Here is a 22,588-nt window from a genome sequence, read left to right as displayed (position 1 = left end):
TCTTGTGGGGACAGTTGTTGTGATTTGGCACTATATACATCCATTCGAATTGAATTGAACTCTTGAAACGGGTGATTTTAAAAATGTGAACATCAAGAGAAATTTGTCAGGTTTTATTTCATTAAACAGTGTAGTAGTATATTGTATGTTACCTGTGATTTTCTTTTCTTTGAAGAAGTAGTAGTTTGTTTTCGTCATTTTCAAAAAATGAGTGTGAGAACCACAGTGAAGATTTTTACAGCAGTCTTTGCAGTCGTGTAAAAAACTGTGATGATTCAGTAGCTTTTAAAGCTTCAGTTCATTCAGTTTTGTGCACTTTTCTTTGTGCACAGCTCCATTAAGGTCCCACCACAGCATTTCAGTTAGGTTAATGTCTGGACTTTTTTGGGGCCATTGCAGCATCTTAATTTTTTTAATTTTCACACATTTTGTGTAGATTTGCTGCTGTGAGTGGAATTATTGTTCTGTTGCACCAACTCACTTTTGGCTAAGGACACACTGGCTGATGCTCACTTAATGAACTTTTTATTAGCAGCAACTTGCTGCTACTTACACTCTTACAGTGGGGCAAAAAAGTATTTAGTCAGCCACCGATTGTGCAAGTTCCCCCACCTAAAATGATGACAGAGGTCAGTAATTTGCACCAGAGGTACACTTCAACTGTGAGAGACAGAATGTGAAAAAAAAATCCATGAATCCACATGGTAGGATTTGTAAAGAATTTATTCGTAAATTAGGGTGGAAAATAAGTATTTGGTCACCTCAAACAAGGAAAATCTCTGGCTCTCACAGACCTGTAACGTCCTCTGTAAGAAGCTTTTCTGTCCCCCACTTGTTACCTGTATGAATGGCACCTGTTTGAACTCATCATCTGTATAAAAGACACCTGTCCACAGCCTCAAACAGTCAGACTCCAAACTCCGCCATGGCCAAGACCAAAGAGCTTTCGAAGGACACCAGGAAAAGTATTGTAGACCTGCACCAGACTGGGAAGAGTGAATCTACAATAGGCAAGCAGCTTGGTGTGAAAAAATCAACTGTGGGAGCAATCATCAGAAAATGGAAGACATACAAGACCACTGATAATCTCCCTCGAGCTGGGGCTCCACGCAAGATCTCATCCCGTGGGGTCAAAATGATCATGAGAACGGTGAGCAAAGATCCCAGAACCACACGGGGGGACCTGGTGAATGACCTGCAGAGAGCTGGGACCAAAGTAACAAAGGTCACCATCAGTAACACACTACAACGGCAGGGAATCAAATCCCGCAGTGCCAGACGTGTTCCGCTGCTGAAGCCAGTGCATGTCCAGGCCCGTCTGAAGTTTGCCAGAGAGCACATGGATGATACAGCAGAGGATTGGGAGAATGTCATGTGGTCAGATGAAACCAAAGTAGAACTTTTTGGTATAAACTCAACTCGTCGTGTTTGGAGGAAGAAGAATACTGAGTTGCATCCCAAGAACACCATACCTACTGTGAAGCATGGGGGTGGAAACATCATGCTATGGGGCTGTTTTTCTGCCAAGGGGACAGGACGACTGATCCGTGTTAAGGACAGAATGAATGGGGCCATGTATCGTGAGATTTTGAGCCAAAACCTCCTTCCATCAGTGAGAACTTTGAAGATGAAGCGAGGCTGGGTCTTCCAACATGACAATGATCCAAAACACACCGCCCGGGCAACAAAGGAGTGGCTCCGTAAGAAGCATTTGAAAGTCCTGGAGTGGCCTAGCCAGTCTCCAGACCTCAACCCCATAGAAAATCTGAGGCGGGAGTTGAAAGTCCGTGTTGCTCGGCGACAGCCCCAAAACATCACTGCTCTCGAGAAGATCTGCATGGAGGAATGGGCCAAAATACCAGCTACTGTGTGTGCAAACCTGGTAAAGACCCATAGTAAACGTTTGACCTCTGTTATTGCCAACAAAGGTTATGTTACAAAGTATTGAGTTGTATTTTTGTTATTGACCAAATACTTATTTTCCACCCTGATTTACGAATAAATTCTTTACAAATCCTACCATGTGGATTCATGGATTTTTTTTTTCACATTCTGTCTCTCACAGTTGAAGTGTACCTCTGGCGCAAATTACTGACCTCTGTCATCATTTTAGGTGGGGGAACTTGCACAATCGGTGGCTGACTAAACACTTTTTTGCCCCACTGTAATTCTCTAGGAATTAAAGGTGGATTTAGTTTTTCTGTATAAAGTGTTGCGAAAACCTTTCTTTTCACATCACTGTAAAATTATGCACACTTCTCTGCAAACTCTAAAGAAAGGGGTTAAACTGTAGCACGTACACGCAATCACTAGCACCTGTTGTTGAATAATCATTTCATTTCTTACTCTGTTGTTGTAACCATATGTTAGCATATGTTGATTTTTTTCTTCTCCCCCCCCCCTCTCTCTTCCTCGAACCCTCCAGTAGCCGAGCTTTCTTTATCTCGGTAGCTGGAATGAAGCTGCTGCGTTCGTCCTTCTGTACCCCATCGCAGCAGTACGTCACACTGTGCTTCACCACACTCTTCTTCCACTACGACTATCCACACTTCTCAGAGACCTTCTTAATCGATTACTACTTCATGTCCATTCTCTTCAGCAAGGTTAGAAAAATTTCATATTTGTAGCATTCTTTCGTCACAAATGATTTTGTTCTACTTTAGAAACAGCTTCCTGCACACAAATAGTCTTAATCGTCTTATTTCTGTAGCAAATATTAATACTATTTTTACATGCGCATGTGTGTGAGAGTTGATAATGATGAATGTTTGAATGTTTTCAGATGTGGGACCTGCTGTACAAGCTGCGTTTCGTGCTGACCTACATTGCCCCCTGGCAGATCACTTGGGGCTCAGCCTTTCATGCCTTTGCTCAGCCCTTTGCTGTGCCCCGTATCCTTATTCAGCTTGATTTTGTGATAGTAGGAATACACCAGTGCCAAATTTAAGGTTGATAGAGTATAAGATGGCAAATTGTAGCTTTAAGATGTGACAAAGGTATTTTATGTTGCAAGATTATTGAATTGTTTTGCATTACTGCACAGAGGTTATTGTTATTTTGTGCTGTATTCTTTATTTTGATAGTCTTAAGTGTCAGTGAAGTTATTCAGTGGAGATTTTTGTTTTGCTTTGGGGGTTTTGGTGACATGTCCTTAACTCTTGCTATTTCAGACTCTGCTGTTCTTTTTGTCCAAGCTGTCTTTTCTGCCATCTTCTCCACACCTCTCAATCCTGTCCTTGGCAGTGCTGTATTTGTCACCTCATACACCAGGCCCGTTAAATTCTGGGAGCGCGACTACAAGTATGTGTTTGGTTAAATAACCTTTGCAAGTGTGAAACTGTATATCTTACACTCTTAATATAAATTAAATCTATTTGGTTTTAATCCTAATTTGTCCTGTTTACAGCACCAAGAGGGTCGATCATTCCAATACTAGACTTGCCACCCAGTTAGACCGCAACCCAGGTATGCCACAGTGTTCCCTCCTGTCGATGCTTACCGATTTTTGTTCTGAAATGAAGGTGACAGTCTGTTTTTGTTTTTATCATTAAGGTGCTGATGACAACAATTTGAACTCTATTTTCTACGAGCACCTGACCCGCTCTCTGCAGCACAGCCTCTGTGGAGACTTACTGCTCGGCCGCTGGGGGAACTACAGCACGGGCGACTGCTTCATCCTCGCGTCAGACTACCTCAACGCTCTGGTCCACATCATCGAAATCGGCAACGGCCTTGTGACCTTCCAGCTGAGGGGTCTAGAGTTCAGAGGTCAGCAGCATGCGATGTTTAGAGCTCATAAAATAGTAATGTAGTTTTTAGTTGTTTACCATCTTGTTGTGACGTGGACATCAGTCAAATGTTGTGAAAAAGTACTTATTATGGGGATGTGGTGCTGTAGCTTAATCAGTAGTTAAAAAGAGGTTTCTGATGGCACTAGTTTCCCTGGAATATAAAGCTTTAGGTGGCAGCAGACGTAGAAGTTTCTCGATTTAACTTGTCATAAAGTAAATGTTAAATAAATGTAAATGTCGTCACATTATTTCATGCCGATAGAAAAATTACACGATTGACGATGAAATTCGTACCCTGTGCAATTATGTCTGCCATTAAGTATGAAATCTCCGTGGAAAATGAAGGCTTGATTGCAGAGGAATGAGGGGGAGAGATTGAAAAGTCGTCTAAAGCCACTTCACCTTCATATTTTGAAGATTACTTTGTGTTTAAGTTCTTACAGCATATTTTTATTCTTAAAAGAGATCAGTTTCACATCTGTTGGTTTATTTTAAGGTCATTGAGGATTCAAAAAAAAAAAAAAGTTGTGCGTCAGCCTCTGAAGAGGTTGTCACTTGGCAAAGCGGGGCTTTATGATCTATAATGATACGACCTTAAAACCGATTATTTTTTTGGTTAAGTTTAATCTTTTTTTATTTTTTAGCTGAGTAAAATTATTCAAGGCCAAGCATTGAATGTGTGGGCAGTGAAGTGTTTCTACCTGTTCTTAATCATATCGTTCCTCTTGTTTCTCTCCTGCTGGAGTCTGTGACAGCTGCTAGAGCTGTAGGGTAAAAGATTATTAAATTTGACACTCTGACTTTGACAGTCATTTCACCAAGTTTCATTATAATGTCTCACTCTGTCACGACCAGTGAATGAGTGATTGGAGCTCTCTTTATGCACACAGCTTTTAAAGCGTTTAAAGAATATGATCACACTGTCACTGGATTCGTCGTATCTCAGAAATGCTTTGACCTATTGGAGACCTATTGGCATTTGGACACCACATCAAATAATTAGGTGGTGTTTAGCCTTAAATAAGCATAACATCTCTTATTGGTTATACCCCGTGTGACACATGTTAGCCTAATTTGGTGACTCTTAAAAACCTCACCAAGATTTTATTGATTTTAAAACTCATTAAAGTCAGTCCAAATTAGCTGAAGAGTCTCATGTGTTGACATGAAACCTATGTACAGCACCTCTTACCAGCGTAATTTTAGAAAACAAAAAAGGTCACCTTTTAACACAAGATACTTTTTCTGATTTTATCAAAGTTCATTTTCTGCAAGGGGTGGCAGTCTAAGCAGAGATATCAACATTTTCCTTTCCCCAGCGATCTCCTACAGCTCATCTGGTCAGAAACTGAGGTGTTTCCGAATTAATGGAGAGCTATAATCTCTCCAGGGTGTACTGGGTTTGCCCCAGGGCTGCCTCTCAGTAGGACATGCCCCAGAACACCTCATGTAGGAGGCATTCTAGTCAGATCCATCAAACTACCTCAAATGTGGAGGAGTTAGTGGCTCTTTTCTGAACTCTATCACCTTATCACTGTGGGAGAGAGCAGTCACCCTTCAGAGAAGCTAATTTCCACCACTTGTATCAATGATCTTGTTCTTTCAGTCACTACCCAGAGCTTGTGACCGTATGGGAGCTGGAGTAGCTAGAGATAATTGATACCTCTACCACAACAGACCAGTGCAGCATCCAGTACAGATACTGTGCCACTCTGTCAATCTCTTGCTCCGCTCCTCCTGACTCATGAATAAGACCCAGAGATACTTAAACTCCTCCACTTAGAGCAGCAACTCATCCCAGATGTGGAGGATCTCCTTCGTGTCATTGTACAGTCTTTACCTTAGAGTATAAAGCACCTTTAGATAACTGTTGTTCTGATTTGGCGCAGTATGAATAAAATTGAATTGAGTGAAGACACCCGTTGGACCTCAGACTTGGAGGTGCTAATTTTCCTCGCAGCTGCAAACTGCCTTAGCCCAAGCTGGAGGTCACAGGCTGACGAAGCCAAACAAACCAAGAACAAAGACGAGATCCTGAGGCCACTCAAGCCAAAACCGTCAGCCAATTACAACACACGCAGAAACTCTGTCCATAAAAGTTTGAAACACATTATGCAGATATATATTTTTTTTGAAGTTGTGTTTTCCAGGCAGATTGTGTCAGTGTCATCTGTTGGAGCCCTTTAATAGAGCAGCTAATCCTTATGTTTCACATCTTTCCAGGTACCTACTGTCAGCAGAGGGAGGTAGAAGCAATCACAGAGGGGGTGGAGGAGGATGAAGGCTGCTGCTGCTGTGAACCAGGTCACCTGCCTCACATGTTGTCATTCAATGCTGCCTTTGGACAGCGCTGGCTGGCCTGGGAGGTGGCTGCTACAAAGTACGTGCTCGAAGGCTACAGCATCAGCGACAACAATGCCGCCTCCATGTTGCAAGTATTTGACCTTCGTAAGATCCTCATCACATACTACGTCAAGGTGAGCCAATGTTGAGGAGCTGTTTTTACTCTGTTCTCACATCATGCTTTTTGCGTTTTATTGCAGTTGGTTTTGTTTACTTTAGTTGACTCGAGGCTGTTTTACTTCTGTGATGAAGAGCAAGTCATAGAAATTTAGAAGCTAAGATATGAAGCTAAAATATGCACATACTTGTAATCCTTGATGTGGATTTAAAGCTGTCTACAAAAATGTTTTCCTAGCGTGACTAGTATTTTGGATTATGTATTTGTTGTGTCCAATAGAGCATCATCTACTATGTGAGTCGATCTTCTAAGCTGGAAGAGTGGCTGACCAATGAAACAATTCAGGAGGCTTTACGACCTTGTCTCGGATCAAACTACGTAGACAGTGACCCCACCTTCAACCTGAACATTGACGAGGACTATGATCACAGAGCGTCCGGCATCACCCCGTCCTCATTCTGCATGGTTTACCTGGACTGGATTCAGTACTGCAACAGCAGGCGCCAGACAGTAAGACTCCTCCACAACATTTAAACTATAACGTCACATGCGTGGGTTGCATTTGTAGTGCTTTTTCCCTTATGCTACACATATTTTGATCATAACGGATCAAGTATATCTTGCTTTCATGTGCACAAGAAGATGCTATTTGGTCGCATTTTTCTAAATGACATCTGTTGTCTTCCACTTTATGTCTGTCATTAGGATACTTTTTTCATCATTACAAACAAGTGAAATGTTTAATAACAGAAATACAGAAGGCATTAAATGTACAACATTGCACAATTTATTTGTGCTTCACTGTGTTTTAGCCGGTGACTTGCGAAAGAGATTCTCCACTTGTCAACCTCTGTTTTGGCCTCTGTATCCTGGGAAGAAGAGCCTTGGGCACGGCCTCACACAGCATGTCAGCAAGGTAAGTTCACCAGGCCGCACAACCATGTCTGTCACTGTTGCTGATGCCATGCATATATATGCTAAGAATATGGCAGATTTATTGTTGTTTTGTTTGTTTGACAGCTTGGAACCGTTTCTCTATGGCCTTCATGCACTCTTCAAGGGAGACTTCCGCATCACATCTCCTCGTGACGAGTGGGTGTTCGCGGATATGGACCTGCTGAATCGGGTCGTAGCACCAGGAGTGCGGATGTCACTCAAACTGCACCAGGTACCAGAGAAGAAAACTAGTGCTGGAGTGCCAATATTTACTCTTTTTTTTTGATACTGAAGTGAGACTGTTTGTATAATCTGTGTTTCTTTCAGGATCACTTTACATCTCCAGATGAGTACGAGGATCCTATGGTCCTGTTTGACGCCATCACTGCCAATGAGGAAAAGATGTTGATATCACACGAGGGTGACCCCGTGTGGCGAAGCGCTATTCTAGCAAACATGCCTTCACTCCTAGCACTGCGCCACATCATGGATGACGGCAGTGACGAGTACAAGATCATCATGCTTAACAAGAGATTCCTCAGCTTCAGAGTTATCAAGGTCGCAGCTTGTTACGTTTAGCACTTCTTCTTTTTTTGTCTTGTTGTCTCTGACTCATCACATGCCTGGATTGTCAGATCCTCATCTCTCTTTTTTCTGCCCTCCATAGGTGAACAGAGAGTGTGTGCGTGGGTTGTGGGCGGGGCAGCAGCAGGAGCTGGTTTTCCTGCGCAACCGTAACCCCGAACGAGGAAGCATTCAAAATGCCAAACAAGCGCTGAGGAATATGATTAACTCCTCGTGCGACCAGCCCATCGGCTACCCCATTTACGTGTCCCCCCTCACAACCTCTTATGCTGGGGAACACAGCCAGCTCCGCTCTGTGTGGGGAGGACCAGTCAGCCCACACAACATTTACACCTGGCTCATCAGCAGCTGGGACAGGTGCAAATTCTTTGCTTAAATAAATGTACACATGAGCTTTAAGAGAGAGTAAACATAACTGTAACATATGTCTCCCTGCAGGTTACAGAAAGGGTGCGGGGCTGGCTGCAACAGCGGGGGGAACATAGAAGACTCAGACTGTGGAGGCGGCTCCACCTCCATCTCCACCAACCCAGCTGTTCACACCACCCAGAGTACACCAGCCTCCAGCCTTCCACAGCCACACATCACCACTGTCCAGCCCTCGATGGGTAAGAACCGAAACAGAAATGGAGGTGTTTTTGTTAGCTTGTTATGGTCACATGAAGATGAAATGTATTGCAAGTATTTTATTTTTAGGAGTTAAAAGTGCTTTTTTTTCTTACACTTCAGGCACAGACAACCCTGTTGGTCCAACCCAGAGCTGGCATCACCACCCTCAGCCTCTCCCATTAGCTCTGCTCAGCCAGTCAGAGGGCAGAATGGAGGCAGGACTTCTCTCATCCCTACAGCGTACATCCTCCATCCAGGGTCTCCTGGGCCAGCAGCTGTCCAGCTCCCAGCTCTCCTTCAGCAGCTCAGTGGCTCCTCCACCTCTGCCAGGCCCGGAGCGCTTCTGCCCAGCAAGTCTCCTGGAGAGCTCGGGGCACAGAACGGGCCAGCGGGCTGGCCTTGGCCCGGGCAGCGGACTACACTATGAGAGCCACTTTAGCAAGTGGAGTTTTTCAGGGAGGAAGGGCTTTAATGGACCAGCTTCAACGGAGGGGGAAGGAGCACCATTACAGACCATACGCACACAGGTAAGGAGACTGTCCATAGTTGTTCAGTTCTTTAAAAAGATCCAGAAATACAGATACTCACGCTCAGTCAGTACACTCTGATGCATAAATCACCTGACTCTTTCTCTATTAATCAAACAAATCCAGCAAATTCAATTTCAATTTCAATTTTATTTCTATAGCACATTTAAAAGTCACAGGTACAACAAAGTGCTTCACAGACGAGCCATACTTGCAGGTTTACAGCAAAAGAAAACAATCAACAACAAAAATACAGTTATAGGATGGTACTATTGCAACAAGCATGAACCGGGAAGAAATTAAGCTAAGTAGTTTGAAAGGCAAGCTTAAACAAATGGGTTTTTAACCGTGATTTGAAAGATTGAATAGTTTCCGACGCACGGACATCAACCGGCAGGCTGTTCCACAGTTTTGGTGCAGCAAAAGCAAAGGCACGATCCCCCTTCGTCTTTAGTCGAGACATTGGTTGCATTAGGAGCCCCTGATTAGAGGATCTGAGTGCCCTTGTAGGGATATATAAATTAAGAAGGTCAATCAAATAACTGGGTGCCAAGTTATTTAAGATTTTAAAAGTGTATAGAAGAATTTTAAAAACAATACGGTACTTGACAGGAAGCCAATGGAGGTTAGCTAGAATAGGAGTGATATGATCCTGTCTTCTAGTGCCGCTTAAAAGGCGTGCTGCGGCATTCTGGACTAATTGTAGGCGTTGGATGAGGGAGAGTTGGAGGCCTAAGTAAAGAGAATTACAATAGTCCAGTCTAGAGGTTATGAAAGCATGAATGAGCCTTTCAAGGTCCTTGTGTCGTAGGTAAGGCATTGCCTTCGAAATTTGGCGTAGTTGGTAGAAGCTGGTTTTTACCACTGCAGCCACTTGCTTATCTAATTTGAGGGAACTGTCCAGCACTACTCCCAGATTTCTGACAGTAGACGATAGATGGCTGGCATAAGAACCTAAGGTCCCCGATAGCTGTTTCAACGGCATATGGCTACCAAAGACGATAATTTCTGTTTTGTTTTCATTGAGGGTAAGCGAGTTATGAAATAGCCAGTCTCTGACATCACACAGGCAGTTAAGCAACGGCAATAGCGGGGATTGGAGATCCAAATCCAGAGGGAAATAGACTTGGATATCATCCGCATAGCAGTGGAAAGAGATATTGTGATTTCTGAAAATTTTTCCCAGGGGTAGCAGATAGATATAGCCCTCCTGTTGTTAGTAAATCCACTCAGACCATTCTGTTTTATCAGATCAGTGTTTTTTGTAGAGTTGCTTACAACTGAGTATTCGCAATATGCTAAAGTAAATAATCAGGCACATGGACAAAATGGAAAAGAGGAGCTTAAGAAGAATATGCTGTGTTTCTATGGTTACTGCTTCCTAGATTTGAGTCTTGCTTATGTTAACCCCCAAAAATTGTTCCTTAAAATATTTTAATGTCTCTTCAAACCCACTCAGGGCATTTTTTTTAGAGTGTTTGGGGATATTTTAACAGACCAAATGTCTGAGGAGTTCTGAGACAACAGAACTGATAGATTGATCAGTAATGAAGTAAATCTTTAGTTATATTTCTGCCTACATGATGTCTTTACAGTAGACGGTAAGCAGACAGCAGACGATAGTCACACCTACTGAGATATTGCATTAAGCTCATTTGAACAGATGCACATATGCAGTGAGTGGCTTGTTGTTGTTCAGTAATTCAAACAGGAAGTGGTTTATAAATATGGCATGCTTTCTCAGATCATGATCCAGATTGCTCAGTGGGACGTCCTTTTTGTACCTGTGCCTGTGCGAATGACTTGATTTGCTTTTGTTTGGACCTCGATGATACAGATTTTGACAGCACGTTGAATCATTTTGTTTTGTTCAGCTGTGAATATGAAGCAGTGGGCTTTTCTTTGCCTGCCTTGTTGGTCGTGCTGTTGATAAACGCACTTAATCGTCTTCTTATTATCAATCTGTCTCTTTCAGCCTGCTCCTCCTGCATCCCTACAAGAGGCCGGTCTAACGCAAGATCCACTGGGAGCCACTCAGACGACAGATCCATCCCCGGACCCTCCCACTCCCAGAGAGGAATCCACAGAGCTGCCTTTACTTGATCACCTGCGCTGAGTCTGCACTATTGACAGTTTCTACAGTGAAAGCACACCGCAGTTGAATGTGGACCGGTCCAGTCCGGACTCATTCCAGCCTTTGGGACTCATTCCATGAACTGTTGTTGAACTAACTCAGCGCAGCCACAGTTTGGAAGTCCTCTGATGGCACTTTGAATCAAGCGTGGATCTGGGAATATACACATCACTCTTCTTGTTAGTCAAGAGAGAGCTAAACATAGCATGCTGAGCTGATGCACGTCAGACCATGAAATCATTTTAGCCAACCTGTTTATTCCAAAGTCAGCTTTCATCACAACTCGTAAGACCTGATGATGTACTCATTTTTAATTTTACATTTTTTTCTTTTCCTGACTGAGCACTCGCTGTCTCTACAGCCAACCATTTGGTTGTAAAAGTAATGACAGGCCAGACAGGCCAGTGCAAATTATAAGGGATATTTTGCTTGAGGATTGTTTATTTTTCTATACTGGAGACTAGAGGACAATCTCTAACTTGACGTCTGCAGCAGCATTAGGTTTTTTTCTGTTTGTTTGGGGGGCCTCATAATAAATCCAGAAAAAGAAAAAGGACCAGTACATTGCTGTACGTGCAACTAAAGGACGCGTGGAGACCACAATAAGCCTTGTTTTTGTTTTCCCCCCACATGTAACCATCCTCGCCGGACAGTTGTGCATCAAACAATATTTCACATGACATATTGGCTAATTTCAGGAGCCTCCACTTCTTTTCCCCTGCACAAATACACATATTATATGAGGAAGAAGAAGAAAATAAAACAAGAAAACATTATTCTTGTACTCTGGCCCATTTTCCTGCAGAGGTGCCTGACTATATCAACAGTTCTGTCTTGGAGCAAGTTTCAGGGAACACCCCCACCCCCCCAAACAAAAAACAAACTCCCTTCCAGCCCAGCTGACATGTGGTGCTTTTACTGCTAGTTTACAGCGTATGTAGGCTTGGACATCGTGGAGTCCTGTATCTGACTAGCAACCTGGAGAACTTCAGACAGAGCTGGTTTCCATTAATCAGGATCAAACAGAGGACGAGTCAAATCTGTGAAAAATTGTGTTGATCACAAATTCACAAGCTGGGAGTGTAAGGAACTTTTTTTTTTTTTAATCCTCTTTTTTTTTTTTTTTGCTTTGGTGAGTGGAATGTCTTCTATTTTTTGTTTTTTACTTGAATCTTCACGAATCCCTCGGTGTCAAATGTGCACTGAGTTTGTTTTCTTTGGATTACTGATCACTAATGTCCTCCCTGATCAGATCCAATCAGCTCATGGCTTTCTGAATAGCCGGGGTCCAGGCTGCTTTGTGAGGAGAGCTGTGTTTGCTAGGGATGCACTGATGTCTAAAATAACAGTTTGTCTGATACCCATATATATTTTTAGCTGCTTGTTTTTCTTTTGTTTTTTAAGTTACTTATCCTCCTTTTGCACCAGGGAAACAAAAGACGTCTTCATTATGAAACTATTTTAAGTCCTCCTCCTCCATCATGCTGTTGATGTGACACTACCGACAACCATTAGCCACTGGTTAACTGACCATGTGATTGGCTGATACATCAGTGTATCCCCAGTGTGCTCTTTGCCTGCAGTCTGGGCCTTTCTGTTACTATACTACTGCTTCTGCATCTCCTGCTACTACTACTATAATACCCACTACTACTGCTGTTTCTACAACAGTTAAATCCAGCGTTTTAGTTGGAAATAAACAAAAGCTGAATAAATACTGAAAGCAAAGGTGGAATATTTATTTGATAATGTCTTACAGATGTCTTTAACGGGGTTTGTCTATATGGTGTGTTGATATATTGAGTTGGAAATCTGCCTTCTGTCTACCCTCCCGCCCCCTCCCCTCAGTTTGTTTGGTGTCGTCACGTTTGCACCATCTCACCAACGGCTCTTTTTGGTTATTTTTAAGTGTGGAACATAACTGGAAGTGTTCCTGAAATCGCTTTAAGTTTGTTTCTTTTCCCACGCCTTTATTTTTATTTTTTTTTTACCACTGTGAAAAGCAGAAAACGGGAGAGTTTCATAAAACAAAAAATAAAAGAAAAACTTGCAGTTCTGTCAAAAAATTTTAGCCCCAGAAGTTTCCCCGGGTCCACTGGCTTTGTCCCCGACGGTTTCCGGCTCTTCGCACTGGGTGAAGAATTCTTAAACGACCTCGTGCCATAGCATGAATCGCCATATGCTGCTTTTTCCTCATAAATGATTTGTTTGGGTTTTGGGGGGGTTTTTTGTTTTTGTTTTTTTTCCCCTTCCCTGCTGGAAAGTTGGATGGAGGCCAGTGTTCTCAGGGTGTATACTGGGAAAGGAACTGACTGCTTCTGCAGGAAGACTTACAATAGATGCTCCCTTTTAGTCCCTCTTTTTAAGAGATGTTCTGCATGCTGTTAAAGGCAATTTTTTTTTTTCTGCGCAGTGTCCCCCCCCCTTCCCCATCTAGCCATTTTAAGCTTTTTAGAAGATAAAGCTCAGCAGCCTCCTCCCCCCCCTCTCTTTCTTTTAATCTTTTGAGCAGCCCTTAGTTTTTTGGGGTTTTTTCTCCTTTTTTTTTCTCGAGTGGCTGTGAAGAAACAGGTAAAAGTGTGTCAGCTTCCATCTTAAACTGCATTAGAAACTCCCACAACTCAGGAAAAACAGAGACTTTTCTGATCAGTGCTGTTTTCTGTTTTTCTTTTTTCATTTATTTTACTTCTAAACGATGGGGAGCTCGACTTTTGTTCAGTTTTGCTTTTTTTTTTGCCTTTTAGTTGGAGTCGGGGAAGCACAAGTTGACAGACAGATGTGAGTGTCCAAAAAAAGGGATTTCTTAATCTCTGACGTTCTGTACAGCATGTTTGTTATATAAATATATTTAAAATATAAATCTATTTTATTATTGGATTTTTTTTTTTTGGGGGGGGGGGGGGGTCTTTTTACATCAAAGACACTATGCTGATGTTTAGGGGAGGGACTCTCGTGTTTACCTGTAGAAAGACACCTGAGTGGAGAGAGGCGCCCTCTCCACATCAAGATGTGCAGTTTGGGAAGAATTGGTTCATACTTCTTTTGCACAAAAATGTATCATACACCATCCCACTTTGTTATAGTTTTGTTATTTTTAGTTACTTTTGGAGGGGCGGGGTCTTTTATTTAAGAACTTTAAGTCGATGTTAAATGTTCTGTACAGTTTCTTTTTTTTATGTGATTTTTTTTTTCCCCCTCCTATTTAAATTAAAGGTTTTTGTCTTTGTTTGCAAATTAACTGCTGTGTGATTTTTATTTTCTGGCATTTGTCCTGTTGGTCTGTTTTTTGCTGTTGTTTTTGTCTGGAGGATTTTCAATCTTTGTCCTAGCAGCTTAAAGCCTTGTGCTACAGTAAAAACAGCACCACTGAGCGGGCACTCGGGTTTAATTAAACTGTACGCTCACCTGTCCACTTCATCGGGTAATCTGTTTAACTTCTCGTTAACACATATGTCTCCAAGGAAAAATGGATTTGGTGTAAACAACATGATAGCATCATGTTCAGCATGGTGGTGGAGGGGTGTGGGGGATATTTTCTTGCACACTTGGTACCAATTAAGCATTGCTGCGGAGCGTGCTCATCCCTTTTTGACCACAGTGCTTCCAGCACTATGGCACTGTACTCAAACAGCTGCCACAGTCACCAGATCTCAATCCAGTGGCGCACCTTTGGCATGTGGTGAAACAGGAGATTCACATCGTGGATATGCAGCCAACAAATCTGCTGGAGTTATGTGCTGATGTAATGTCATCATCAACCAAAATCTCTGAGGAATGTTTCCAGCACCTTCTGATTTGAGGCAGCACTGAAGGTAAAAGGATCCCAACCCAATACTAGTGAGGCATACCTAATAAAGTGGCCAGTGTGTGGCTGCTGAAAATATTCAAAAGCCAAAAAAATGCTCTAAAAGCAGTGTCACTGTCCTCTTACACTGAACAGTTCAACCTCGCGTCCAAGGAAAATGCTTGGTTTTCTCAAGAGATTTACAAGGAGGAGTTGGATTGAAAACCCAATGACATTTCCCACTGACAACCTAAATTTATCGACTCTGATAATGTGCATAAATGTTCTCGCCTGATGCTTTCAGGGAAATGTAGGTATTTGTTTTATTGAGAAGTTAGATGATTCCACTCTTGTTCGCGAGGTCCATGTGAAGCAGAAGCCAGGTAAGAGCTTAGCTCAGAATTATGACCAAAAACAGGGAAAACTTACATGAAAGATGGTGACTTGACTTTGAGTGCAGTTTTTTGTCTTTGGTTAAAGCTGAGGGGATCATTGATGGTTACCTTTAAAAGCTGGTTTGGAGGAAATGAGCATAAATGAGACGCATTGCTATCACACCTTTCAGAACATTTATTCCACTTTTATTTCAAAGTTTCTGATGCTTTACAGCTGTGGAGTAACATTCAGGGAACACTGGTCTGGGCTGCAGACATCTTTTACATGGATACATTAAAAAGTCCCGAAAGTCTTTGAGAAATCAAACAAAAGAGCGTTTCATCAGGGACGGCGTGTACCGTATCTCGTTATAAAACTCATCCTTGTCTCCTCTCCCCTTCCTCAACCTCCCATCCTGCCCTGTGTGATGGAGCCACAGAACGAGCACCAGCAAAGCCAGCAACAGCAGGCACATAGACAAGGTCAGCAGCACACCCTGCAGTACACCAGAGGGACTGTCTGGGGCTGGGCAGAAATACAAGAACGTTTTATCACAGGGCATAAAAACTCTGGCAGAGGGTTATGGGTGAACAAAGAGGATCTTACTGCTGTAGATGGATAAGTTGATGTAGCAGTTCTCTGTTCCCAGGGTGTTAGTGGCGGAACATCGGTACAGGCCGGAGGTCTGAGAGGACACGTTGACAATTTGAACAGAGCCCGATAGTTCACCTTAGAGAGAGGAAGACGAGTATGACGGTGAGTGCGCTGTCTTACAAATCTCATGCTTAATATATATTAAACTTCCAGCATTATATAATGGCTAAAAAATTAGAAAGGAACACTTTTTAATCAGAATATAGCGTTAAGGCAGTTAAACTTTCTGGGATATAGATGTGGTGAGTTAAGTATCAGAGGGGGTTGTTAATCGGTTTCAGCTGCTTTGCTGTTAATGACAATAACAACAGGGGCATTGAAGGCCAACAATAAGACAACCACCAAGACAGGAATGGTTTTACATGGTGGAGGACTCTGCCATTTTTGTCCTTCTCATTTTTTCTGACTGTTTTCAGTAGTGGTTGGTGGTGTCAGACAAGCTGGGGTGAGTATTAGGAAATACTCACCCCTAGGGTCAGGGCAAACTGCTCCAGGATAACACATAACTATGTGCCATTGACAGAAGGTTTGCTGTGTCTCCCAGCACAGTCTCAAGAGCATGGAGGAGACAGGCAGTTACTCTAGGAGAGCAGGACAGGGCCGTAGAAGGTCCTTAAACCATCAGCAGTACCAGGATCTGATCATCTAGGCAACGGCACCCTGACCCATTAGATATCAGGATGAAATCCTTGGATTGTCAGACTCTACGCTGGTGCAGTGGGTCCTGGGTTCCTTGTGGTGTTTGACAATAACCCGACTTCACGTGGTGAGAAAATGCAGACAGTTTCTGGAGAATTAAGGTATTGATATCATTGACTGGCTCCAATAGAACACCTCTGGGACTTTATGTTTCAGTCCATCCGACACTGCCAGGGTGCAGTTCAGACAGTCCAGAGCTCAGTGATGCCCTGGTCCAGATCTGGGAGGAGATCCCTTTGAATTTGTCTTTGAATTTAGTCTTCTGTAGGTTAATAATTTTCATTTCCATCAAACAAGGTGGCATCCTTTCTTCTGTTACCCGGTCCACATCAATATAGATATCCGGCAGGATTTTTTCCCCCCAATGAGATCAGTTGTGTTTCTAGGTATTCCTTTAATTATTTTTAAGTGGAGTATTAAGCTTATTTCCAGGAATATGTATTTTTAAGCTTGAACTCTTTGCATTATTCATGTTTCAAAACAATCCTTATTGATCCTATAAATGGCTTTATTTCAGCCACCATCTGAAGAGGACAAACTGAGCTTCCCTCTCTTTGAGGATCTCCGCACTACTTCAAAGAAACCTTCTCCTGATTGGGTGCCCATCAGAAGCAAAAGATCTGACAAGCTGGTGGGTTGGGGCCACTATACTGAGTACCTGTGGCTGCGAGGTAGTCATATTTATCATATCCTCCTAAGAGTAGAAAAAACTGTCAAAAAACAATAATTTAGAGCATTTAGGATCACCTGCACATGTGTGAACGCTAATATCTAAAGCGTGTGTCATGTATGAGTATTTAACCTGAGAGAAAATAAGCAAGAACACATCAGTGCTCTTTTTAAAGAGCATTTGACTACTTTATGTTATTAAATTCACTTTAATTCGGTTTATATAACACCTGTTTACAACAAAAGTTATCTCAAGGAAGTTTACATTTAAAGAAAAAACCCTACAGTATTGGGGAGAGAAGCCCAGCAGTCTAATGGGTAAGAAGAGCTCCCTATTAATAGGAAGAGACCTCCAGCAGAACCAGGCTCAGGGAGGAGAAGCCATCTGCTCCAACCAGTGAGGGAGTGAGTGAAAGTGAGCATTTGGAAACCACCAGACAGCAAACAGGACAAAACACAAAGCAGGAGTTAATGATATGCATTAGTGGGAGAATAACCTTCATGATGATGACATTTCTTTCCACTCAAGTGTTTATATAGAAAAGCTTTTTTTCTTTTTAAATCAAAGATCTTTGATAAAAGCTCTTTTGTACCACATCTGGTAAAACTCGTGTTTTAGCCACAGGTCTCATGCTGAGTGACATAATTATTTCTGTGGGGAAAAACTGAAATAAAAAGCTTATCCCATACACTGGAGACTAAAGTTAAAGTTATATTTGCTAATGATGCTCCAATTCAGTCCATCCTTTCTTTAAATAGTCGATTTTGTTTTTCTAAGAAGTGCAATACTAAATTTCTCTTCCATTTAAACAGTCCTAAATACACTTTCATTTTAAAACACTTATGACTTTAATACGCCTTCCTTTTTTTTCTATAGCAGACCCATGTGTGCGTGTTTTTGCCTTAAGTGAAAAAGCCACCAAGTGGTTAAATACTTTTTAATAGGCACTAAATCTGCTTGTCATAGCCGGAAGCCTTATTGCACTATAATGGAGTCAATTATAATATCCATCATATTTCACTTGCACTATTAAATTCAAACATTTATTGTGCGTCATTTTAGGGTCATTTAGTTGACTCTTTTTGGACTTTAAGATCTAAATAACGATCTGCACACAAGATTATTTTGATTCAGCTCAAGGGGTGCTTTAAGTTTAATACATATCCGTGTGTGTGTGTAACTGACTCTCCATGTTGATGGGAAGGGAGATTTCATCTGGATTCAGTTTATCCCAGCGGATCTCTGGAGTGGGGATGCCCTCTGCCACCAAGCAGGACAGCCTGACACTTCCTCCCATATTGATGTCTCCATCCCACTGGCACACAGGCAGCGAAGGCGGCACTATAGATGACCCACAGATGAATTTCTTAAAAGATGTGATACAAACCGAGACGACACACATTTGAACTTTTAAGCCGGTGGCTTTTAGAAGCAAAGCTGAAAGATGGTCTGTAAAAATTTAACTATCTGGTAAACCGCTGACTCAATAACATTTAAACTCTCTTGTATAAATGGATTTATCAATGTATGCCTCTGGGATAGCATTCCAAATTTCACATTATCTGTGCTTTTTATCTGTATTACAGCTAAAGTTAATGGTGTGTATTTTGGGGGGTTGTGGTCAACTGTGTTGTCATATCAACATGTGACAACACAGTTTAAAATAGTCTTGTTTTATTGTTACAACAAGTAATGTTGCTGTAACAACAGAACATGCTCGTGCTTCATTATGCTCTGCCTGGCTCTGCTCTGCAGAAGCTTATTTCTGCCACTGAAAAAAAAATGTTGCTATTTATAGGTCAGAATTTCAGGTTATTGTCTCAAAGGTTTGAGTTATCTTAAAAATTTGACTTAGAAGTTTGAGCAAATTAAGGCTCATAACTCAAAAATTTGAGATGAGCTGAAATTTTGACTTCCAAGAACAAAAGTGCTTCTAAGCATATGCTTCACCTCTATTCAGATTATGCGTCCTTTGTCCCAAAAGCATGGGAACTGCTGGATTTACTTTAGACAAACCTTTTATCACATTACACTCACGTTATAGCAGCTCTCCCAAATCAGTTTTAACCTTCAGGGATTGTGCAATTCTCTGTCAAAATTATGAGATCTGATAAGGTTTCAAAATATTTTTCCTTTATTGGATGCACTCTGCTTCAACCAAAGCACTGAACAACATTATGTCTTTATCAGCCGATTCACACCAGAGACAAACTCGGTTTATCAACTAAGATAGCAGAATTCACCCTAAGAGCTGTGTGAATGTGTGTTGCCAAATATTATAGAAATCTTCCCAGCAGGTTGTTCATTGGAGGAAAAGTCACAGAGCCACCAAAGTCATTAGGAAACCTCCCCTCGGCCGCATGATTGTATCTAGAAAATTGTGTGAGTCTGAACTAAAAAACAGACTCACCAGCAGTACCACGATTGCTGTCGGCAGGGCTACAAATGTTTTAATTAACCTAACCTGTTTGGCTCCTCGGTATTTGCTTTACAAATAAATCCACAGCAGTTTTGGCAGATTTGGTTTGGAAAACAACAAATATCATAGTCAGAATCACAGAGAAAAAAAAAGACAAATGGATCACCAATTCCTGCTTTGGTAAATGGTCATAATGTGCGAGTGCTTCTGCCAGCTGCTCAACTCTCAATAACTTACCCAGAACACTGAGCACCAGCTCTCCGATGCCGGGATCTGTAATCTCCGGTGGGTTGTTAACCATGCAGCGGTAAATACCAGCATCTGAGACCCGTGTGTCGTTTAGCATGATATCTGCACTCAAAGGAAGACCTGCACAAGGAGCACATGAAATAATGTTTTTGTCTGTCTTCAGTATCAAGTTTCATCTATGAAAAGAGGATCATCTTACATTTTACCTGTGAAACCCACCCTGCCAATGAGGGAGGGGTCTTCAATCACCTGCCCGTGATCGTACACAATCACCTGGAAATCAATTAAAACAAGGATGTCAAAGTCCATTTACATTGTGGGCCACAAACACTTTGATCTTAAGTGTAAAGATGTTTAGCTACACGTTTAATCCTGGGGATATATAAGAAAATAACTGCAGTTTTAATGGTACGCCTCAGTTTTTCTACCCAATAAAGAAATGCTGCTGCAGTAAGTGAAAAAAAAAATCAGTCAGATCGATGTTTTAGGTTTAAATTATAGAAAATGGGCAGAAAAAGTTCTGGAAGCTCATTTCACAGTTTGTCCTGTAACAATGAAACAAAGTTTTTGTTAATTCACAGAAAATGTCCTTTTTTCAAATTTGGATTTGGTGTGTGTGTGTGGTGCAGTATGAATGGTCACTGGGAAGACCTTTGCCAGAAGGAAAAGCTGTAAAACTTATTCCCTGTTTCACATTTTCCAAAGCCGTCCAGGGGGCCAGATTGGAGTGTTTACCGGGCCACTTCTGGCCCCTGTGCCTTACGTTTGAAATAAACTGATTTAAAACAAACGTTACTCGAACACAACAGGATATGTAGAGAATATAAATGGACTGGAACTTATATAGCACCTTTCTACCTGAACACTCAAAAGGCTTTATACAACATGCCTCATTCTCAAGTGCTTTCTATGTGACGCACTACAGGGTTGTTCTTTGTGTGTGAAGACATTTCTCTTCAGTATCTTGCCCACGGATACTTTGGCATGCAGACGGGAGCAGCCAGGGAACCTAACCGCCAAGCCTCTAATTAGCAGATCGCCTGCTCCACCCCATGAGCTACAGCCATGCTAAAATATGCAATTGCAAGGCATCACCCTGACAGATGTATTGCCACACCTGTATCGGGGCCTCTGGACTGGAGAAGGGAGTCAGCGTCCAGATGATGTTGAGTCTGGAGAGGTGGTTGGAGGCGGAGGTGTAGAAGGAGCAGGGCAGGACGACAAAATCCCCTCGAGCCACCTCCAGATTGGATTCTCTCATGGTTACCCTGAGCGCAGCTAGGAGGGGGGAAAAGATTCAAATGAGACGAGCATTACCTATGACATCACACAGGTATTTCTTCTTGTTTTATCGTCACCCATCTGCTGTTTTTCTGCTGACGTGCAGACAGCACCAGGCCTCACTCTCCCCTTCATTACTGCAATAATGAACCTCCTCCCTCCTCCTCTCTGCCATCCCCGGGCCCTTTTGTGTGCGTGGGAATTGAGCGAGCACAGTCGTCGTTAATTAAACTTGACAGCTCTGAGGTTGAGCCAGATCCGTCACAGGACGAGAAGAACAACAGGCCACTTCACTAGGATGTGTTTGGTCATTTCTCTTGTTGTTTTTACGTAGATCACAAGTTCTGAAAATGCTGGCCTCAAGAGAGACTTTCATTAAGACTCAAAATGTCAAACATACTGTATTGTATTAATATTAAAAGGTCACGCTTTAGAGGCAGTTGATTAATAACGGCACTAACATGAATAAAGCCCCTGTAGCTCGTACTAAATAAATATCATCTCATTTGATGAATTTGTGCATGTGTATACAGCGAACAGTCCACGCATGCATCAAGAGGTCGCCCACAGTCTTACATTTCTGTCTGGAAAAGCTTAAATGCTTCTTTCTAAATACTCATAAGGTTTTAGGTTATTCATGTCACGTCTCCTTTTACACTAGAGAAGGAACCTTCTGCCTTAGCAATATCCGTGCAAAGAATCACAGAGTCGCAGCAAACATTCGTGAAACTTTGCAAATCCTTCAAACACTCGAAGCTGCTGCAGTGTACTAAAGCAGCAATAATTCAATCTTTTCTTAAGACAGGCCTACTCACTGTTCTCCTGAGCGGTGAAACACACACACAAGGTCCAGAACATCCATCTCCCTGTAGCACCCATAGCTGTTAGGGAAGACAGAGAGGCAGTCATCTCATCCCTACGGTCTCCAAGCTGGTGGCCCAAAAAACCCAGGCATGCATGATTAATGTATCGAGTGCTGCGATCAACCCCTCCCTGTTATTTTCACTCTCTGTCTCTGTCCCGTTGTCAGCTGGGAGAATTTTCTCTAATTAGGTTGTCAGGTAAGCGAGTGCACAAGGAATTTTTCTGCTCCTATTAGCTGTTCCTACAGTGGTACCTACAGCGTGAGCTTGTAGTCTAATTAGTTAGTGTAGCGTGACGAAAACTGCAGCTGCAGAAGCTACAACGTGCATGTATTCAGCAAGAGGTAAGCAACATGGTGCGGCCATGGGAGTGTCAAACCTTCATGGTTGTTTTCCAAATTCAGGAGCATCTTATGTTTCATCTTTGCAGAGGTGAAACAATCTGTGCACCAGGTATAGTAAACTAACTGAACATATTCTTAAAATGGATTCATTTGTCAGCAAATAATGCTCATTTATGTTCATAATCCATACAGCTTCTTCCATCTATG

At 42.2% G+C, this 22,588-nt stretch overlaps 2 protein-coding genes across 3 annotated transcripts in view; one reads left to right on the top strand and one right to left on the bottom strand.

Annotated features, from left to right (window-relative positions):
* The window catches only part of LOC309716082 (pecanex-like protein 3), a 33,243-nt gene extending 18,962 nt beyond the window's left edge, over positions 1–14,281 (top strand). For both annotated transcript variants that reach the window (XM_082549668.1, XM_082549669.1), the window contains exons 23-36: positions 2,426–2,603; positions 2,783–2,891; positions 3,171–3,300; positions 3,407–3,465; positions 3,553–3,768; positions 6,015–6,268; positions 6,532–6,762; positions 7,065–7,168; positions 7,273–7,420; positions 7,516–7,746; positions 7,856–8,130; positions 8,212–8,381; positions 8,503–8,909; positions 10,885–14,281. In XM_082549668.1, the coding sequence (XP_082405794.1) occupies positions 2,426–2,603; positions 2,783–2,891; positions 3,171–3,300; positions 3,407–3,465; positions 3,553–3,768; positions 6,015–6,268; positions 6,532–6,762; positions 7,065–7,168; positions 7,273–7,420; positions 7,516–7,746; positions 7,856–8,130; positions 8,212–8,381; positions 8,503–8,909; positions 10,885–11,025 (2,653 nt within the window). In that variant the 3' untranslated portion in view covers positions 11,026–14,281. The remainder of the gene's footprint in view (positions 1–2,425; positions 2,604–2,782; positions 2,892–3,170; positions 3,301–3,406; positions 3,466–3,552; positions 3,769–6,014; positions 6,269–6,531; positions 6,763–7,064; positions 7,169–7,272; positions 7,421–7,515; positions 7,747–7,855; positions 8,131–8,211; positions 8,382–8,502; positions 8,910–10,884) is intronic.
* A 1,111-nt stretch (positions 14,282–15,392) lies between these two features.
* LOC309716062 (immunoglobulin superfamily member 11) lies at positions 15,393–22,176 on the bottom strand. Its single transcript, XM_082549639.1, has 7 exons — positions 21,990–22,176; positions 21,011–21,171; positions 20,100–20,166; positions 19,882–20,013; positions 18,411–18,566; positions 15,809–15,931; positions 15,393–15,727 (listed from the first exon to the last, which is right to left on the bottom strand). Exons 1-7 carry the CDS (start codon positions 22,081–22,083, stop codon positions 15,525–15,527), a joined length of 936 nt encoding a protein of 311 aa, XP_082405765.1. The 5' UTR covers positions 22,084–22,176; the 3' UTR covers positions 15,393–15,524.
* Between the last annotated feature and the right edge of the window lie 412 nt (positions 22,177–22,588).

Source organism: Aulonocara stuartgranti (genome assembly GCF_965226115.1).
Source record: "Aulonocara stuartgranti genome assembly, chromosome: 10".
In the NCBI taxonomy this organism is placed as follows: Eukaryota; Metazoa; Chordata; class Actinopteri; order Cichliformes; family Cichlidae; genus Aulonocara; species Aulonocara stuartgranti.
This window is presented reverse-complemented; position numbering and strand designations above follow the sequence as displayed.